This window comes from Stomoxys calcitrans, chromosome 5 (genome assembly GCF_963082655.1).
Source record: "Stomoxys calcitrans chromosome 5, idStoCalc2.1, whole genome shotgun sequence".
NCBI classification, from domain to species: Eukaryota; Metazoa; Arthropoda; class Insecta; order Diptera; family Muscidae; genus Stomoxys; species Stomoxys calcitrans.
In genome coordinates, this window is record NC_081556.1 from 17,517,812 (window position 1) to 17,533,350 (window position 15,539).

The 15,539-nt window shown below is 37.0% G+C and overlaps 2 protein-coding genes across 2 annotated transcripts; one reads left to right on the forward strand and one right to left on the reverse strand.

The window, feature by feature from the left end:
- Nucleotides 1-3,561: 3,561 nt before the first annotated feature.
- On the reverse strand, nt 3,562-8,144 carry LOC106090609 (WD repeat-containing protein CG11141). The gene is made up of 5 exons (XM_013256852.2): nt 7,823-8,144; nt 7,408-7,692; nt 6,700-7,345; nt 6,188-6,638; nt 3,562-4,413 (listed from the first exon to the last, which is right to left on the reverse strand). The coding sequence occupies exons 1-5, from the start codon at nt 8,039-8,041 to the stop codon at nt 3,786-3,788; spliced, it is 2,229 nt and encodes a 742-aa protein (XP_013112306.2). The 5' UTR covers nt 8,042-8,144; the 3' UTR covers nt 3,562-3,785.
- Nucleotides 8,145-10,048: 1,904 nt separating this feature from the next.
- LOC106090619 (peroxisomal membrane protein PEX13) lies at nt 10,049-13,155 on the forward strand. Its single transcript, XM_013256882.2, has 3 exons — nt 10,049-11,019; nt 11,087-11,313; nt 11,982-13,155. The coding sequence occupies exons 1-3, from the start codon at nt 10,388-10,390 to the stop codon at nt 12,473-12,475; spliced, it is 1,353 nt and encodes a 450-aa protein (XP_013112336.2). The 5' UTR covers nt 10,049-10,387; the 3' UTR covers nt 12,476-13,155.
- The last annotated feature ends 2,384 nt before the right edge of the window (nt 13,156-15,539 follow it).

The following is a 15,539-nucleotide window of genomic DNA, read 5'->3' on the forward strand; positions in this document are numbered from 1 at the left end:
GATGCTACATTTTACCCTCCACCATAGGATGGGCGTATACTAATTTCGTCATTCTATTGGTAACGCCTCTAAATATGCGTCTAAGACCCCATAAAGTATATATATTCCTGATCGTCATGTCATTTTAAGTTGATCTAGCCATGTCCATCCGTCTGTCTTTCGAAAGCACTCTAACTTTCGAAGGAGTAAAGCTAGGCGCTTGAAATTTTGCACAAATACTTTTTAGTATAGGTCTGTTGGGTTAGTAAATGGGCCAAATCGGTCCATGTTTTCATATAGCTGCCATATATACCGATCTTGGGTCTTGATTTCTTGAGCCTCTGGAGAGCGCAATTCTCATCCGATTTGACTGAAATTTTTTTGCACGTGGTGTTTTGGTATCGCTTCCAACAACTGTGCTAAGTATGATTTAAATCGGTTCATTACCTGGTATAACGGCCACATAAACCGATCTTGGATCTTGTCTTTTTGAGCCGCTGGAGTGCGCAATTCTCATCCGATTCGGCTAAAATCTTTCATGGGGTGTTTTGTTATGACTTCCAATAACTGTGATAAGTATGGCACAAATCGGTACATAACCTAATATAGCTGCCATATAAACCGATCTGGGATTATGGCTTCTTGAGCCTCTAGAGGGCGCAATTCTCATCCGATTGTGTACAGCGGCTTCTCTCATGACCTTCAAAATAAGTTTTCAATATCGTCTGAATCGATCTATATCTTGATACAGCTCCCATATAAACCGATCTCCCGATTTTGCTTCTTATGAATATGGTCTGAATCGAACTATATCTTGATACAGCTCCCATATAAACTGATCTCCTGATTTTGCTTGTTGAGCCCCTACAATGTGGAATTCTTTTCCGAGTGAACTGAAATATTACAGAACGACTGCTACAATGATCAGCATTCAATTCATTTATGGTCCGAATCGGATTATAACTTAATATAGCTCCAATAGCATACCAGTTCTTATTTATAATTTTCTTTGTTAGCCTAAAAAGAGATCCGAGCAACGAACTCGACAAATGCTATCCATGGTGGGGGGTTTGTAAGATTCGGCCCGGTCGAACTTAGCACGCTCTTGCGTTAGTTTTTACATTGGCATTGCTCAAATTTTCCCAATAACATGTATTAAAGGAACACCAGGAAAACTTCTCTCATATTAATGAGTGCTGCTCGGTTTTTTTTTGGTCAAATACGCTAAGAAAATCAGGCTTTGTCGCCAGAAAACATTGTTGAAACCTACAAAAAGAGGTTTAATGACTAACTAGTAAAAAGGCTTTTAGTTCGGCCGAGCCTAACTTTGGATACTCATCAATCTGATGGCAGCCGGTGTTACATGTACCGGATTGACCCGATGAGGTCTTTCATCGCCAAGGGCTACCGCATCAGTGTATAACACACTGTTACAACAACAACCACCTCGGGTATATATGTTCACCAGCTTTAGTCATAATCCGGAGAACAATGCATCATTTATGAACCCATTGCAGCTTTATATAAATATGGTCCTTTTTGAGCCAAATTCGGCACGGACGTTGAGTGGTCTAATAAATGCAATTCACTGCTTATGTTGTTATAACAGAATATTGGTCAATATGGCAGCAAAAAAGCCTACCTAAGCCACTAAGCCAAATATCAGCGAAATCGGGTAATAAGTGCGCCTATTTTTGTGGGCCCCAGACCTTAAGAGATCGCTCTATATGACAGCTATATCCAAATCTGAACCATATAGGGAACGGATGTCAGAAAGCCTAACATAGGTCCTTGGCCAAATTTCAGCGAAATCGATTAATAAATGCACCTTTTATGGGCCCAATGCCCTAAATTGGTAGATTACTCTATATGACAGCTGTATCCATATATGGACCGATCTGATCCATATATGTAACGGATGTCGAAAATCCTAAAATTGGTACTATGATAAATTTCAGCGAAATCGGCTAATTAATGAACGTTTTATGGGCTCAAGATCTTAGATCTGGAGATCGGTCTATATGGAAGCTATGTCGAAATATAGACCATTGGGGGCCATATTGAACACGGATATTTAAGGCTCTAACATAGCGTACTGTGCAAAATTTCGGCAAAATCGGGTAATAAATGATCCTTTTATGTGCCCAAGATCTTAAATCGGGGGATCAGTATGTATGGCAGCTATTTATATCCCAATAGAGACCAATCTGAACTACATAGGGAACGGATGTTAGGAAGCCTAACATAGATAATTGTGCCAAATTTCAGGGACATTGAATAATAAATGTGAATTTTAAGGCCCCAAGATCCTAAATCACGAGATCAGTCTGTATGGCAGCTATATCCAAATATAGTCCGATCTTGACCATACTCAGTACGAATGTCGAATAGCCTAACGCAAAACTTTGCCAAATTTCAACGAAAGCGGATACTAAATGAGGCTATAATGGGACTAAAACCTTTATCCGGATGATCGCTCTATATGGGGGCTATATCAAGATATAGCCCGATGTAACCCATCTTCGAACTGGACATGCCTATGGACAAAACAAAAATCTGTGCAAAGTTTCGGCTAACTAATTTAATTTTTAAAGCCCGTAGCGTGATTTCAACAGACAGGCGGACAGACGAACATGGCTAGATCGTCTTAGATATTTACCACGATCAAGAATATATATACTTTATAGGGTCGGAAATGAATATGTCGATGTATTGCAAACGAAAAGACAAAACAAGTAAAAGCGTGCTAAGTTCGGCCGGGCCGAATCTTGGGAAACCATCACCATGGATTCTGCTAAAAATTTATAAAAAATAAATTTAGTTGAGGGGCATAATTTAATTCTACATACCAAACTTCTGTCCATCCAGCAAAAATTAAAGCTTCTAGGAACTCATATAAACCAATCTCCCGATTTTACTTTTGAGCCTCTAGAGGGTGTAATTCTGATCCGATTTGGCTGATATTTTGCACATTGACTTTTCCTTTGACCCCCAATATGCATGCCAAATATGGATCGGTCTTAAAACTGATACAGCTCCCATGTAAACCGATCTTTCGATTGATTCTTGTGCCCTTAAAGGGCGAAGTTCTTATATGATTTTACTGTAATTTTGCACAACGATTTTCCCTGTGATCTTAACAATACATTGCCAAATATGGTCTGAATCGGTTTATAATCTGATATAACTCCCAAATAAACCGTCTTGATTTTAATTTTTGAGCCCTTATAGGATGCAATACTAATCCGATTTGGCTGCAATTGTGCACAATGACTTCTTCTTTGGTCTCCAACAGCAAAACCAAGTATGGCTCGAATCGGTCCATAATCTGATTTAGCTCCAATAGCATGTCAATTCTTATCCATTGTCCTTTGCTACTGGGCAAAGAACTTGACAAATGCGTTCTATGGTGGAGGGTATATAAGATTCGCTCGGCCGGAATTAGCACGCGTTTACTTGTTTTATATTTTGCAACATGCTGCACAAAATTTGTGTGAAAATTAATAAGGGACGTAGAAGACACTTCACCAACTACACAATAAGAAAGTAACCAAACGTAAATGCAAACGAAAAATACAATAATCTACGTTCAAATCACTTTTTGTTTTTAATAAATAAAAAAATCACTGGGCAATAATGTGGTTAAGGGTACCTATATAGACACAAAAACCATATATCACCAATGTTAGCTGTGCTCCTATGTTCATAAATAAAACATAAAATAAATGATGTAAACTATAATACTTAATTCGTTTTAGGAATGTCTCCCATAGACTATTGTTGAAATGTGTAGAGTTACGTTCTGTTCAATTATCCAAAAATTCCCACTCACTGGAGGAACCATTTGAAGATTCATTTTCCGATTTGTTATAAGAGTTTGAGGTTGATGGCATTCCAGCTGCCGCCAACAAAGGATCTTTGGCTTTATTAAAATCCAAAAGGAAACTTTCAATTTCCTCGGTTTCTAAATGGGCATTTGTAAAGGTTAGAGGTTTAGAAGTCGTAGCCCTTTCTTCGTTTGTAGAACTATCCACCATCATGGATTTGGTTTCTATTAAATTTGTTGCCCTCAGAGAATGACAAAGGTCTTCTATGGGCAAACCGGCATAATCGGTGACAGTTTGTTCTTCAATATAGTAGATCTTTTTACAAGGAGTTGTTTGTATGCTTGTATCTTTGAAAATATTTTCAGATGGATAAACCGTGTCCAAAGGAGATGCCATAAAAGGAGGCTGCGGCGCCGGTGGTTGTGCTAAATACTTTGATAAACGCAGCTCTTCATCTGTAATGGGCTGCAAATCGACTTCGGGCAAATTAAGTTCTTCAGCCAAATGTTTGGCCTTCTCAGCTATGGTTTGTTTCAGGGTTGTGGGACTTAAAATGTTGGGTAAGTGTTCACTATAGGCTTGTTTCAAATTTAAACTCATAGGCTCACTGTTGAATAGCAAAAAAAGAAAAGAAAACAACAACAAATGATTAAAACTGAGTTTGTTTTTATGATTTTCCCCAAAGACAAAATTTATATAAAATGTTCCCCAAAGGCAAAATTTCCATAAAATTTTCTCCAAAGGCAAAATTTATATGAAATTTTCTCTAAAGACAAAATTTCCATAAAATTTTTTGTAAAGACAAAATTTTAACGTTTTTTTCTCTAAACACAAAATTTTATTGAAATTTTCTCCAATAGAAAAATTTCCATGAAATTTTCTCCAAAGACAAAATTTCTATGAAATTTCCTCTAAAGATAAAATTTCCATGAAATTTTCTCTTAAGACAAAGTTTCCATGAAATTTTCTCTAAAGACAAAATTTCCATGAAATTTTCTTTAAAGACAAAATTTCTATTTAATTTTCTCTAAACCCAAAACATCATTGAAATTTTCTCCAATAGAAAAATTTTCATGAAATTTTCTCCACAGACAAAATTTTCATGAAATTTTCTCCAAAGACAAAATTTCCATGAAATGTTCTTTTAAGACAAAATTTCCATAAAATATTCTCTTAAGACGAAATTTCCATGAAATTTTCTCTTAAGACAAAATTTTAATGAAATTTTCTGTAAAGATAAAAATTCCATGAAATGTTCTATAAAAACAAAATTTCCATGAAATGTTTTTAAAGACAAAATTTTCTTGAAATTTTCTCTAAACACAAAATTTCCATGAAATTTTCTCCAAAAACGAAAATTCCATGAAATTTTCTCTAAATACAAAATTTCCATAAAATTTTATCTATAGACAAAAGTTTTATTTAGTTTTCTCTAAACCCAAAATGTCATTGAAATTTTATCCAATAGAAAAATTATCATAAAATTTTCTCCACAGACAAAATTTTCAAGAAATTTTCTCCAAAGACAAAATTTCCATGAAATGTTTTCTAAAGACAAAATGTCCATGAAATTTTCTCTAAACACAAAATTACAATGAAATTTCCTCTTTAGACAAAATTTCGATGAAATTTTCTCTAAAGACAAAATATCGATAAAAATTTCTCTAAAGACAAAATTTCTCTAAAAAAATTTCTATGAAAATTTTTCTAAAGAAAAAATTATTTAAAATTTCTAAAGACAAAATTACGTAAAATTTCTAAAAACAAAATTACGTAAAATTTCATTGAAATTTTCTCGAATAGAAAAATTTCCTTGAAATTTTCACAAAATTTTAATGAAATTTCTCCAAAGACAAAATTTCAATGAAAATTTTCTCTGAAGCCAGATGAGAAAATTTTCATTATATTTTCTTTAAAGAAAAAATGTTCATAAAATTTTATCTATGGACAAAATGTCCATGAAATATTCTCTCAAGACAAAATTTGCATGAAATTTTCTCTGAAGTCAAAATTTGCATGAAATTTTCTCTGAAGACAAAATTTCCATGAAAAATTTTCATTAAATTTTCTTTAAAGACAAAGTTTCCATAACATTTTCTCTATCGACAAAATTTGCATGAAATTTTCCCTGAAAACAAAATTTCCATGAAATTTTTTCTAAAGACTAAATATTTATCAAATTTTCTTTAAAGACAAAATATCAACGAAATTTTCTCTTAAGACAAAATTTTTATCAAATTTTCTCCAAAGAAAAAATTTCCAGGATATTCCTCAGAGAACAATATTTTCATAAAGACCAAATTTCCATGGAATTTTCTCCAACGACAAAATTTCTCTAAAAACAATATTTGGTATAAATTTATGATTTCTCAGTTACTTACACCTCTACATTGCTATTGCAATAGCTTGCTTCCATTTGTGTTGCTTCAGATGTGTATTCCAATGATTTATCGCGATCCGTTTCAACAATATGACCAATTTCTACAATACCCTCAGCTTTATGTCGATTTTCTCGACTTTTATGTCGCTTCTTTCTTGTGCCGGGTTTAACAATGCCACTATGATGAAGTATATCATCGTCAAAATCCATATCAGATATTTCCCTGAAAACCTCAAGGCGACGATTTTGTTCAGCCTTTGAAGACTCCACAGCAAGTTCAATTGGTATATTCAAATTTAGCGCCTCGATAGGGGGCAATTCAAAACACTCTTCGGCACTGGTAACAGTTTGCCCCTCCTCTGGTTCATATTCTGCAGGAGCCTCGAATGAACCACATATAGAGCCCAAAAGGGGCACTGGCGGTGGTAGAGTAGGATTGTATATTATTTTGGCTGCAATATATTTTCCAAATAAATTACAATGCTTATGGGAAAAATCCTCAGACATACGTACCGATTTTATTTGGCTTTTCGGGCATTGGAGCCAATCTTAATAGTGATCGCTCTCCTTCCAAAACAAATATTTCCTTATTACACACACAAAAATCTATAATTTTGCGAAATCCTTTGGCAACGGCCTCCACTTTTAGACGATCCAAGTTCAATATATATAATGAGCGTTCGTCATGTGTAACAATTAAAGAATCCTGGCCAGCATAGCAATAAATGCTACGGAAATTTTTGGAATCACCCACAGCTGGAAATTCCTCAGGTTGCTGGGAGCTTGTCATTGGCTTCATGTGATTTAAAAAAGAAAATTTTGGATTTAGTATGGGTATTTCCCATGTAGGGCTCTTTGTAATGGCTTCGCGAAACAAAACCGTCTTTTCAACATTGCCCTCGACATCGGCCAGCCAAAAACGCAGATTAGGACGGCCACATACCAAACGTGGCTTTGAAGATTGCTTAAAAAATGTGCCACCACAATCAACCAGCTGTTTACGATCTTTTTTCCCAATTTGCTTAACCACCCAATTTCCGGCCTCTTGGGTGCATATAATGGAACGATAAAGTGTAGAAACCAAAAGGTAACGCTGATGGGAACTTAGTTGGACTATTTCATAAGCCTCGCTAAGAATTTCCGCCGACTTGCTGATGTGCTGTAGTTGATTTAAAGCAAAGGTAAAATTTGAAGTATTTTTCAATAACAACAGCTTCTTACCGTTTGATAATCCAATTCCGTTAAAACTACCACACCTTGGCGGTCTCCCGAATATAGCTTCATGCCATTCTTAGACCATTCGCAACAACTTATGGTGCTTTGATGTAAGTCACGTATGCTATACCTCTCTATAGGCTTCGATTTAGTGCAAGGTGCCACTAAATTCAAATCGGCAGGCAATTCCTTTTGTATTTGGAAAATATCAACCTGTCCTGTAGAATTTCCAGCCGCAACCATATACTCTACGGAATTTACTACTTTCACACAGGTAATGCGTGAGTTACTCTATAAAAAAAAATACATAAAATCATATTAGAAAAAAACAACCCTCTATCTTTCTAACTTATACTGTGAGTCATAGAGGGAACGAACTCACTGTTGTTATTGCCGGCACTCCTTCAAATTTTACACTTACCTCTGCCTTAAGTTTTTGTATTACTCCTGTATAACGATTATACCAAAAAACTATGCCTGCATCGCTGCCCAACGCAATAAATTCATCATCCACCACATCGACGCAGGTGATGCTAAGATCCGCCGGAAACAGTCCACGGTTTATGCGTGTAGGAATTCGATCAAAGACATCGGTCAAAGGTGCCCACTCTCGAATTGCATACAATTCCTTGGAATTCATGTCCTTAAAAGAAAAACAAGTAGATACGTCGAAAAAAACTCAATTAGATTTACAATACTCGGAACACAGAATGTAAGTTTGTCAACAATAAATGACAACATATGTTTTTTACATCACAGTGTTACCGGACTGTAGTCTCAGTGGGGGGGCAATTATTGTAACAGCTATACCTTGTGCGTTGGCGTATGGAATCTGGCAAAAGTTTAAAAACACAGGGAAAAAAGGTAATTGCACTTAACCTTTGTTATATAGAGAGTTAACCAGAGATGAATAGGTCTTTCATATAAAATCAAGAAACATGGCTGAACAATAAAATCAATTCTGTTATTCTCCCAAAAGAAATATCTCCAAAGAATTTAAATCGAATGGTATATTCTTGACAGTCAAGAAATACAAAAACCTATTTCTTGTAATTGCAATGAACACTTTTCTGTATATTGTCCATTAAATAGCCAACTCACTAAAAGTACGGCTTAAGGTTGGTACTATATTCGGTTTTCACAGCGAAAACCGAATATGGAAACTACATGCCCTACACATGCTATCACTTGCCGCACCGATTTTACATAAATGAGCTCGTAGTTCTATGTGACCCGTTATGATACCAATAGCTATACTGACCTCCTTCTTACTTCCTTTCAGTAATAGCCTCGTCTTCTCACGATCTAGATACCCCCATAGGATTTTCGCCGTCCTACCCACCGTTTCGCTGTTACACAATGTTGCATGCGCATTTGTCGCCCACTCCTTTAACTCGGACTGCGTCGACCCGAAAGGCATCGGGTTAACCAAGTTTATTGACGGCAGTCCTCTGGTTTTCACCGCCAAATCATCTGTCCTTTCATTTCCCCTTACTCCGTTATGGCCCGGCACCCAAACGATGCGGATTTTGCCATCCTCAGAGAAGGCGTTAATCTCCTTCTTACACTACAAGACTGTTCGTGAACTTACAGTCCTGGTTGTTATTGCCCTTATGGCAATTTTACAGTCGGTAAAGATGTTCACACTCGACGTCCTCGCGTTAGCACCACACCACTTCACGCATTCCGTGATCGCCCGGATCTTCGCCTGCAGGACCGTATTATGGTCATGCAGTCTAAAACAGATCTCAGTCCCTGGGTTCTCAATGTATACCCCCAGGCCCACTCTGCCCTCTAGCTTTGATCCATCCGTGTAACATGATCTTCCAGATGGCAATATTAGGGTTCCGTCAATCCACGACTGCTTCGATGGCAGCAGTGCCTCGCACTCGATTTCAAGGTTAATCTCAGGTATCCGATCGGAAACCTCTTCACTTCCTTCCAGGTTTCCTATCGTCGCCTCGATTATACCGCGATGGTATAAGATGCTCCCATCCTCATTCCATTCTCCCATCGCCTTAAGTCTCATAGCCGCAGTTGCTGCCTCACACTTAATCTGTATGTCAATGGGTCGGATATCTAGAATGGTCTCCAGTGCCCTAGTAGGCGTGGTCCTTCGCATTGACAGATAGTGCAATTCGCGAGGAAAAATTGTTCTCAGCTGTTTACGGTACACAACCTGGTAATTATGTCATGGATCCACACACACATTTGTGTGTACACATGCACATAAGCAGCTGATAAATTCGTTGGTGCCATACTAATTTTTATATGTAAACGGCAACATTTTGGCCAAAGAAACCCCAAAAATCAATAATGGTTACCTTGTCAAACCAATGAAAGAACGATTTTCGCAAAAATTTCCCAGAAAAATAAGCGTAATCAACTGTTTCCCCCTTTATAAAATAATTCAAGTAGGTTTATTTGACAGATGTCCTTTATAAAACTGTCGAATAAGCCTACTTTAAAGCTGCATTAGGTTTTTTTAATATGGGCATAACTTTTCAATGAAAATCAAAAATTCCACATTAGCAACAAGACAAATCATGTAAACATACCGTTATTCAAATTTTAATTTACTTGTGCGATGCAGTTATTTTTTTTAAGCAATATGGCAATACCTCGAAAAATTGCATATTGCTGTCTTCATCTACGTCTGGCAATACGAGCTGTCTTTCAGCTGGACGAAAAATACAAATTACTCTAAAATCTGTGAAAATTCGAGTTTTGCTTGTTTAAAATGCAAATTGCTAGTTAATAATATAACTGCGTGACGGTTTTCTTTTGAGAGGTTCCAGAAACTGGATAATATAATTATTTGGATTTGATTAATGTCTTGATAAAGAAATTAGTCTTTGTTTATAGTGTAGTAGTAGTTAAAAGTGTCGTGCTAGATAAATCATTACCCCCGCCCTGATCTTGTCTACAGAACAAAGTTCAATTAAATACTTTAGTAAATCAATAGAACTTCACGTCGAGGGTTGACATGTCTGAAAGCGCAGCAATGGCAACTAATTTTCGCAGTCCGTCCATGACGGAACCTAATTTAATGCCACCAGCAACAATAGGTGGTTTTGGTGGAAACAGCATGTCCACAGGGCCGATTTTAAGAACACCAGCAGGAAATGTGCAGTCATTGGCTGCACCCCCTCCATTACCAGTGATACCAAGTGCATATGGAGGCGGAAATTTCAGCAGTAACTATGGAGGATATGGTGGCGGGTATGGCTCGGCAGGGTATGGTGGTTTCGGAAGCTATGGCGGCGGCTTTGGAGGCTACGGAGGTTTTGGTAGCAGCTATGGCGGTTACGGAGGATATGGGGGTGGCTATGGCGGAGGTTATGGCCGTTATGGAGGTGGCATGAACCCTATGGACCCAGAAAGCCGTTTCATACAAATGGCTGAAGCAAGTTCTAGGCCTGCTTTCCAAAGCATTGAATCGCTGGTAATGGCTATTGGAAACATTGCTTCTATGTTGGATTCCACATTTTTTGCACTGACAAGTTCGTTTAGGGCAATTTTGGGAGTGGCTGCGAATTTTGGACGTCTACGTGGTGTGTTTTCTCAATTTTGGCATACATTCGCCTTGTTCCGGGGCATAACGTGGCTATACAGAAAGTAAGTTAATGAAATCACACTGAGGTATGAGTTAATAATTAAGATATATGTATTTGTTTCCCTCTAGGCTACTCTATTGGTTGAAAGTATCTGACATGGATCCCTCATCGGAAACATTTAAAAAAGCTTTTGCCGAAGCCATGAATGAAACATCAGCACAGCAAGGAGCACCCAAATTGCCACGTAAAGGACAATCACCATGGCCAGTACTCGCTTTTCTCAGTTTTATATTCACTGCTCCCTATTTGATAATGAAATTACTGGGAACGGTATCGAACACAGCCCAGGAAGAAGGTAAGAATTCTGTGTACTTTAATTCGAACGATAAGAAGAGAGGACTATGCACATCATATTTATATTTTGTGTATGCGAATCATTGCTTATTTAGTTATCTTTGGTGGCTTTTACGCGTCAAATTAAGATTAAGAGATTAGATAAAGAGCGTTGCGAAGTTTTGCTTCGGTGTTTAATTTACTTAGCTCATGAATACAAATCGTATAATTATACCCAAATGCCATGCTAGACCATGATATTTATTTAAGCGTTGTCAGTATTGGTACTAAGATTTATTTAAACATTTTTATGTGTGTGTTAAACTACAGCAATGACCGAATTGTTACAAGTATGCACGCCTTCTAGCTAATGGGTACAAAATTAGAAGAAATTATGAACATTTCCCTTGCTTCCTTTACAATTTGTATTTTCCCTCTTTTTTAATGCATAATGCTGCGACATTTTTTAATAAAAGTATTTCTGTTAACTTCCTCATCTCTGCACATCGTCTCGTCTTTTGCTATTTGATAAAATTTGCGGACTTTATTTCGATCCCTTTGCTCCTTGATCAGCAACTTTACAATTTTTTTTTTTTTGAATTTTTTATAGACTTTTCATTTCAATCTCAAAATTTGTTATTTTTTTATATACCTCCAACTGATATATTATGTTGCTGTATTCTTTTCCAGCTCGCAATCCCAGCAGATGGGTGCATCCAATCCAGTCCGTAGCTCTATATGATTTCCAAGCTAGAAATCCCTCCGAGCTTACCATATCTGCCGGCCAACGTATTATTATAGCACCCAAAGAAATTCAAAATACATTAGCATTGCTTAACACCGGTTGGGCTATGGCTTCTACAGATGGTCAAAATGCTGGTATTATACCAATTAATTATGTAAAATCACCTCAACAAATGCGTCAGGATCAGATGTCGAAACCAAATATTGATACAGCGCCAGCGCCAGCACCAGTGCAACATCTGCCGGATGTGGCTTCTGTTAATGCATCCGATACCTATGCGGCACCACAACCTGAACTGATGAACCTCTCGGCAAATGCTTTTCCCTCACCTCCAGCAATGGCTAATGCCACACTTGGAGCGGATTTTGAAATAGCTCCTCAGCCAATTGGACCTCCACAAACTTTAGATGTAGCAGCTGCCTTACAAAATGGGATCTAAAACGCAAAACGATTACCAGTCATAGCTATTTAAATATTATATGCAAACAAAATTAAAAAATTATAAACCCAAGTACATTCTATTGTTCGGAATTAAGGTAGTTCGTAGTATATTTTAAGCTTATAATTGCTGTGTTTTATGTTAGTACTATATAGTGCAAATCACGATTAATCGGTTTCTATTATGTTATCGGATGATATCCATATTTCACGCGTACAACTTTGAATTGATATTCCATTCAGAACATCTGACTTGCACTGGATAGAACTAAAATACAAAACAACCAATTTGTGCAAACTCTGTCTTATTTTCCTTACCTCTTTGATATCGGACCTGTAAGACTAAGGTGGCAGCCTTTGTCGATGAAGGAATCCATCGGGTCAATCCGGTACGTACAACCGGCTGCCATAGGATCGGTTGTTGTACCTTGAATTGTGTCTTGCTTAAGTCGACTACTGTGGATATTTTCCTCGTTTGGTATAAGATTGTTTTTTTTTATATGTAAAGTATATGTGTAATGTTGTAGGTATAATTATGTGAGTTATAGGGTCGCGCATAGCTAACGATATAAGTGATGGATTTTGTAACTATAATCGTCCTATTTAATTTTCTATAATATTAAATTAATTTTAATATAATTCAATGAAATGCGATAAATATATAACTCAGTCTTGAATGAATTTCTATTTATTTTATATAACGTCAATACATAGAAGGCCTGCCAAAGAAACAATCGCAGTTTATGATATGCCAAGAGCTTAGGAGGAATAAAATCATAAATTTCGCTTTAAAGACAATTGAGGCCAAGATATAGCTGGGGCTCCTTAGACCAATCCGAACTATACACAACTTAAATAACAGTCTACCATTGCATTAAAAAAAATATTGTAGAACTATCGTGACCAGTAACACCATGTACCATGTATTTCAGCCAAATCGGATAAAAATTGTGGCTTCCAGGGTCTCAAGAATTCAAATCGGGAGATCGGTTTATATCAGATTATACACAGATTTAAACCGTACTTGGCACAGTCGTTGGAAGTCAAAATAGAGCACTATGTAAAAAATTTCGGTCAAATCGGCCGTAAATTGCGGCTTCTAGAGGCTCAGGAAGTCAAATCGGGAAATCGGGTTATATAGGAGCTATATCAGGTTCAAGACCGATTCAAACCGTACTTGGCACATTTGTTGGAAGTCACAACAGAACACTATGTGCAAAATGTCAGCCAAATCGGACAAAAATTGTGGCTTCCATGGGCTCAAGAATTCAAATCGAGAGATCGGTTTATATGGGAGCTATATCAGGTTCTTGACTGATTTGGACCTTGCATGGCACAGTTGTTTAAAGTCATAACAGAGAACAAATTGGGAGATCGATTTATATGGGAGCTATATCTGAACCGATATGGCCCATTTGCAATCTCCAACGACCTACATCAATACAAAGTATCTGTGCAAATTTTCAAGCGGCTAGCTTTACGTGTTTGACCGCTATAGTGATTTCGAATCAGAATTTCGGGACGATCAAGAATATATATACTTTATGGAGTCCCAGATCATTAATTCGAGGTGTTACAAACGGAATGACTAGATTAGTATACCCCTATCCTATGGTGGAACAATTCCAATGTTCGAAAGCAGAATAACTACATAATTTTGTTCTTTTTATACCCACCACCGAAAGATGGGGGTATATTCATGTTGTCATTCCGTTGGCAACACATCGAAATATCCATTTCCGACCCTATAAAACATTTATATGTTCTCGATCGTTGTAAAAATTTAAGACGATCTAGCCATGTCCGGCACAGATCGGTCCAGATTTGGATATAGCTGCCATATAGACCGATCTCTCGATTTATGGTTTTGGACCTATAAAAGGCGCATTTATTGTCCGATTTCGCCGAAATTTGGGACAAGGAGTTAACAATATCGTCCAGATCGATCCAGATTTGGATATAGCTGCCATATAGACCGATATCTCGATTTAAGTTTTTGGGCCCATAAAAGCCACATTTATTATCCGATTTCGCCGAAGTTTGGGACAGTTAGTTGTGTTCGCGCCTTAGACATACTTCTTTAATTTGGCCCAGATCGGTTCAGATTTAGATATAGCTGCCATATAGACCAATCACTCGATTAAAAGTCTTGGCCCCATAAAAAGCACATTTATAATCCAATTTCGCTGAAATTTGACACAGTGACTTATGCTAGGCTTTTCGACATCCGTGTCGTTTGTGGTTCAGATCGGTCTATATTTGGATATGGCTACGAAAACGACCAATATTTTGTTGTGCAAAATTGAACAATGGCTTGTACTTATTAGACCACTCAATATCCATGTCGAATTTGGTCCAAATCGGACCATATTTCGATATAGCTGCTATGGGGGCACAAATTAAGCATTTTTCACCGGATTATAACGAAAGGTGGTGAGTATCCAAATTTCGGCCCGGCCGACTTAACGCCTTTTTAGTTGTTAGATATTTTCAAGACCAGCAGAAGGTGCTGCACCGTCGTTTGCGTCTAGAACTCACAGTCCATCATGTCGCCTATGCCGTTCTGTGTACGGACGGCAGCGGAAAACAATGACCTATTTGCCATTCCTGTAACAATCCAGTTTGTACAGAGCATTCAACACTTATGCATCGACCCTACACCTGCACAGATAATATGTGTTTTAGGATTTTTTCATATAAAACTTGTAAAAAATTAATTATGTTATATATATATAAAAAGTTCTAACATGCATTATACATTTATAATCAGTAAATTATAATAGATCAAAACAAAATATGTAAAAAATGCGTTTTCATAAAAAATTCCATACAAAAAGTACAAGGTCCTTGTACATGTACTTCGTATAAGGGCAACTGATGACTCAACCGTCGGAGGGTTAAACAATATTGTTTTAATGATATGCTACTGTTCTTTTTAACGTTTAATGGAGATTTAACTCTTTTTTATTTTATTTTTTTTTTTGCGTTTTTTTAAATCTTCCCATCCGTACCTCTGATTGCACCAAGTCAGAAAAAAGTTTTTCTTATTATTTTTTTTATTTTAT

Excerpts from the sequence above, each read along its gene's own strand:
- LOC106090609 (XM_013256852.2), bottom strand. The coding sequence starts at position 8,041 with ATGAATTCCAAGGAATTGTATGCAATTCGAGAGTGGGCACCTTTGACC. Across the intron at positions 7,693-7,822 it reads TACAAAAACTTAAGGCAGAG|AGTAACTCACGCATTACCTG; the intron begins GTAAGTGTAAAA and ends TTTTTTTTATAG. Across the intron at positions 6,639-6,699 it reads CGAAAAGCCAAATAAAATCG|CCAAAATAATATACAATCCT; the intron begins GTACGTATGTCT and ends AATATATTGCAG.
- LOC106090619 (XM_013256882.2), top strand. The coding sequence starts at position 10,388 with ATGTCTGAAAGCGCAGCAATGGCAACTAATTTTCGCAGTCCGTCCATG. Across the intron at positions 11,020-11,086 it reads ATAACGTGGCTATACAGAAA|GCTACTCTATTGGTTGAAAG; the intron begins GTAAGTTAATGA and ends GTTTCCCTCTAG. Across the intron at positions 11,314-11,981 it reads GAACACAGCCCAGGAAGAAG|CTCGCAATCCCAGCAGATGG; the intron begins GTAAGAATTCTG and ends ATTCTTTTCCAG.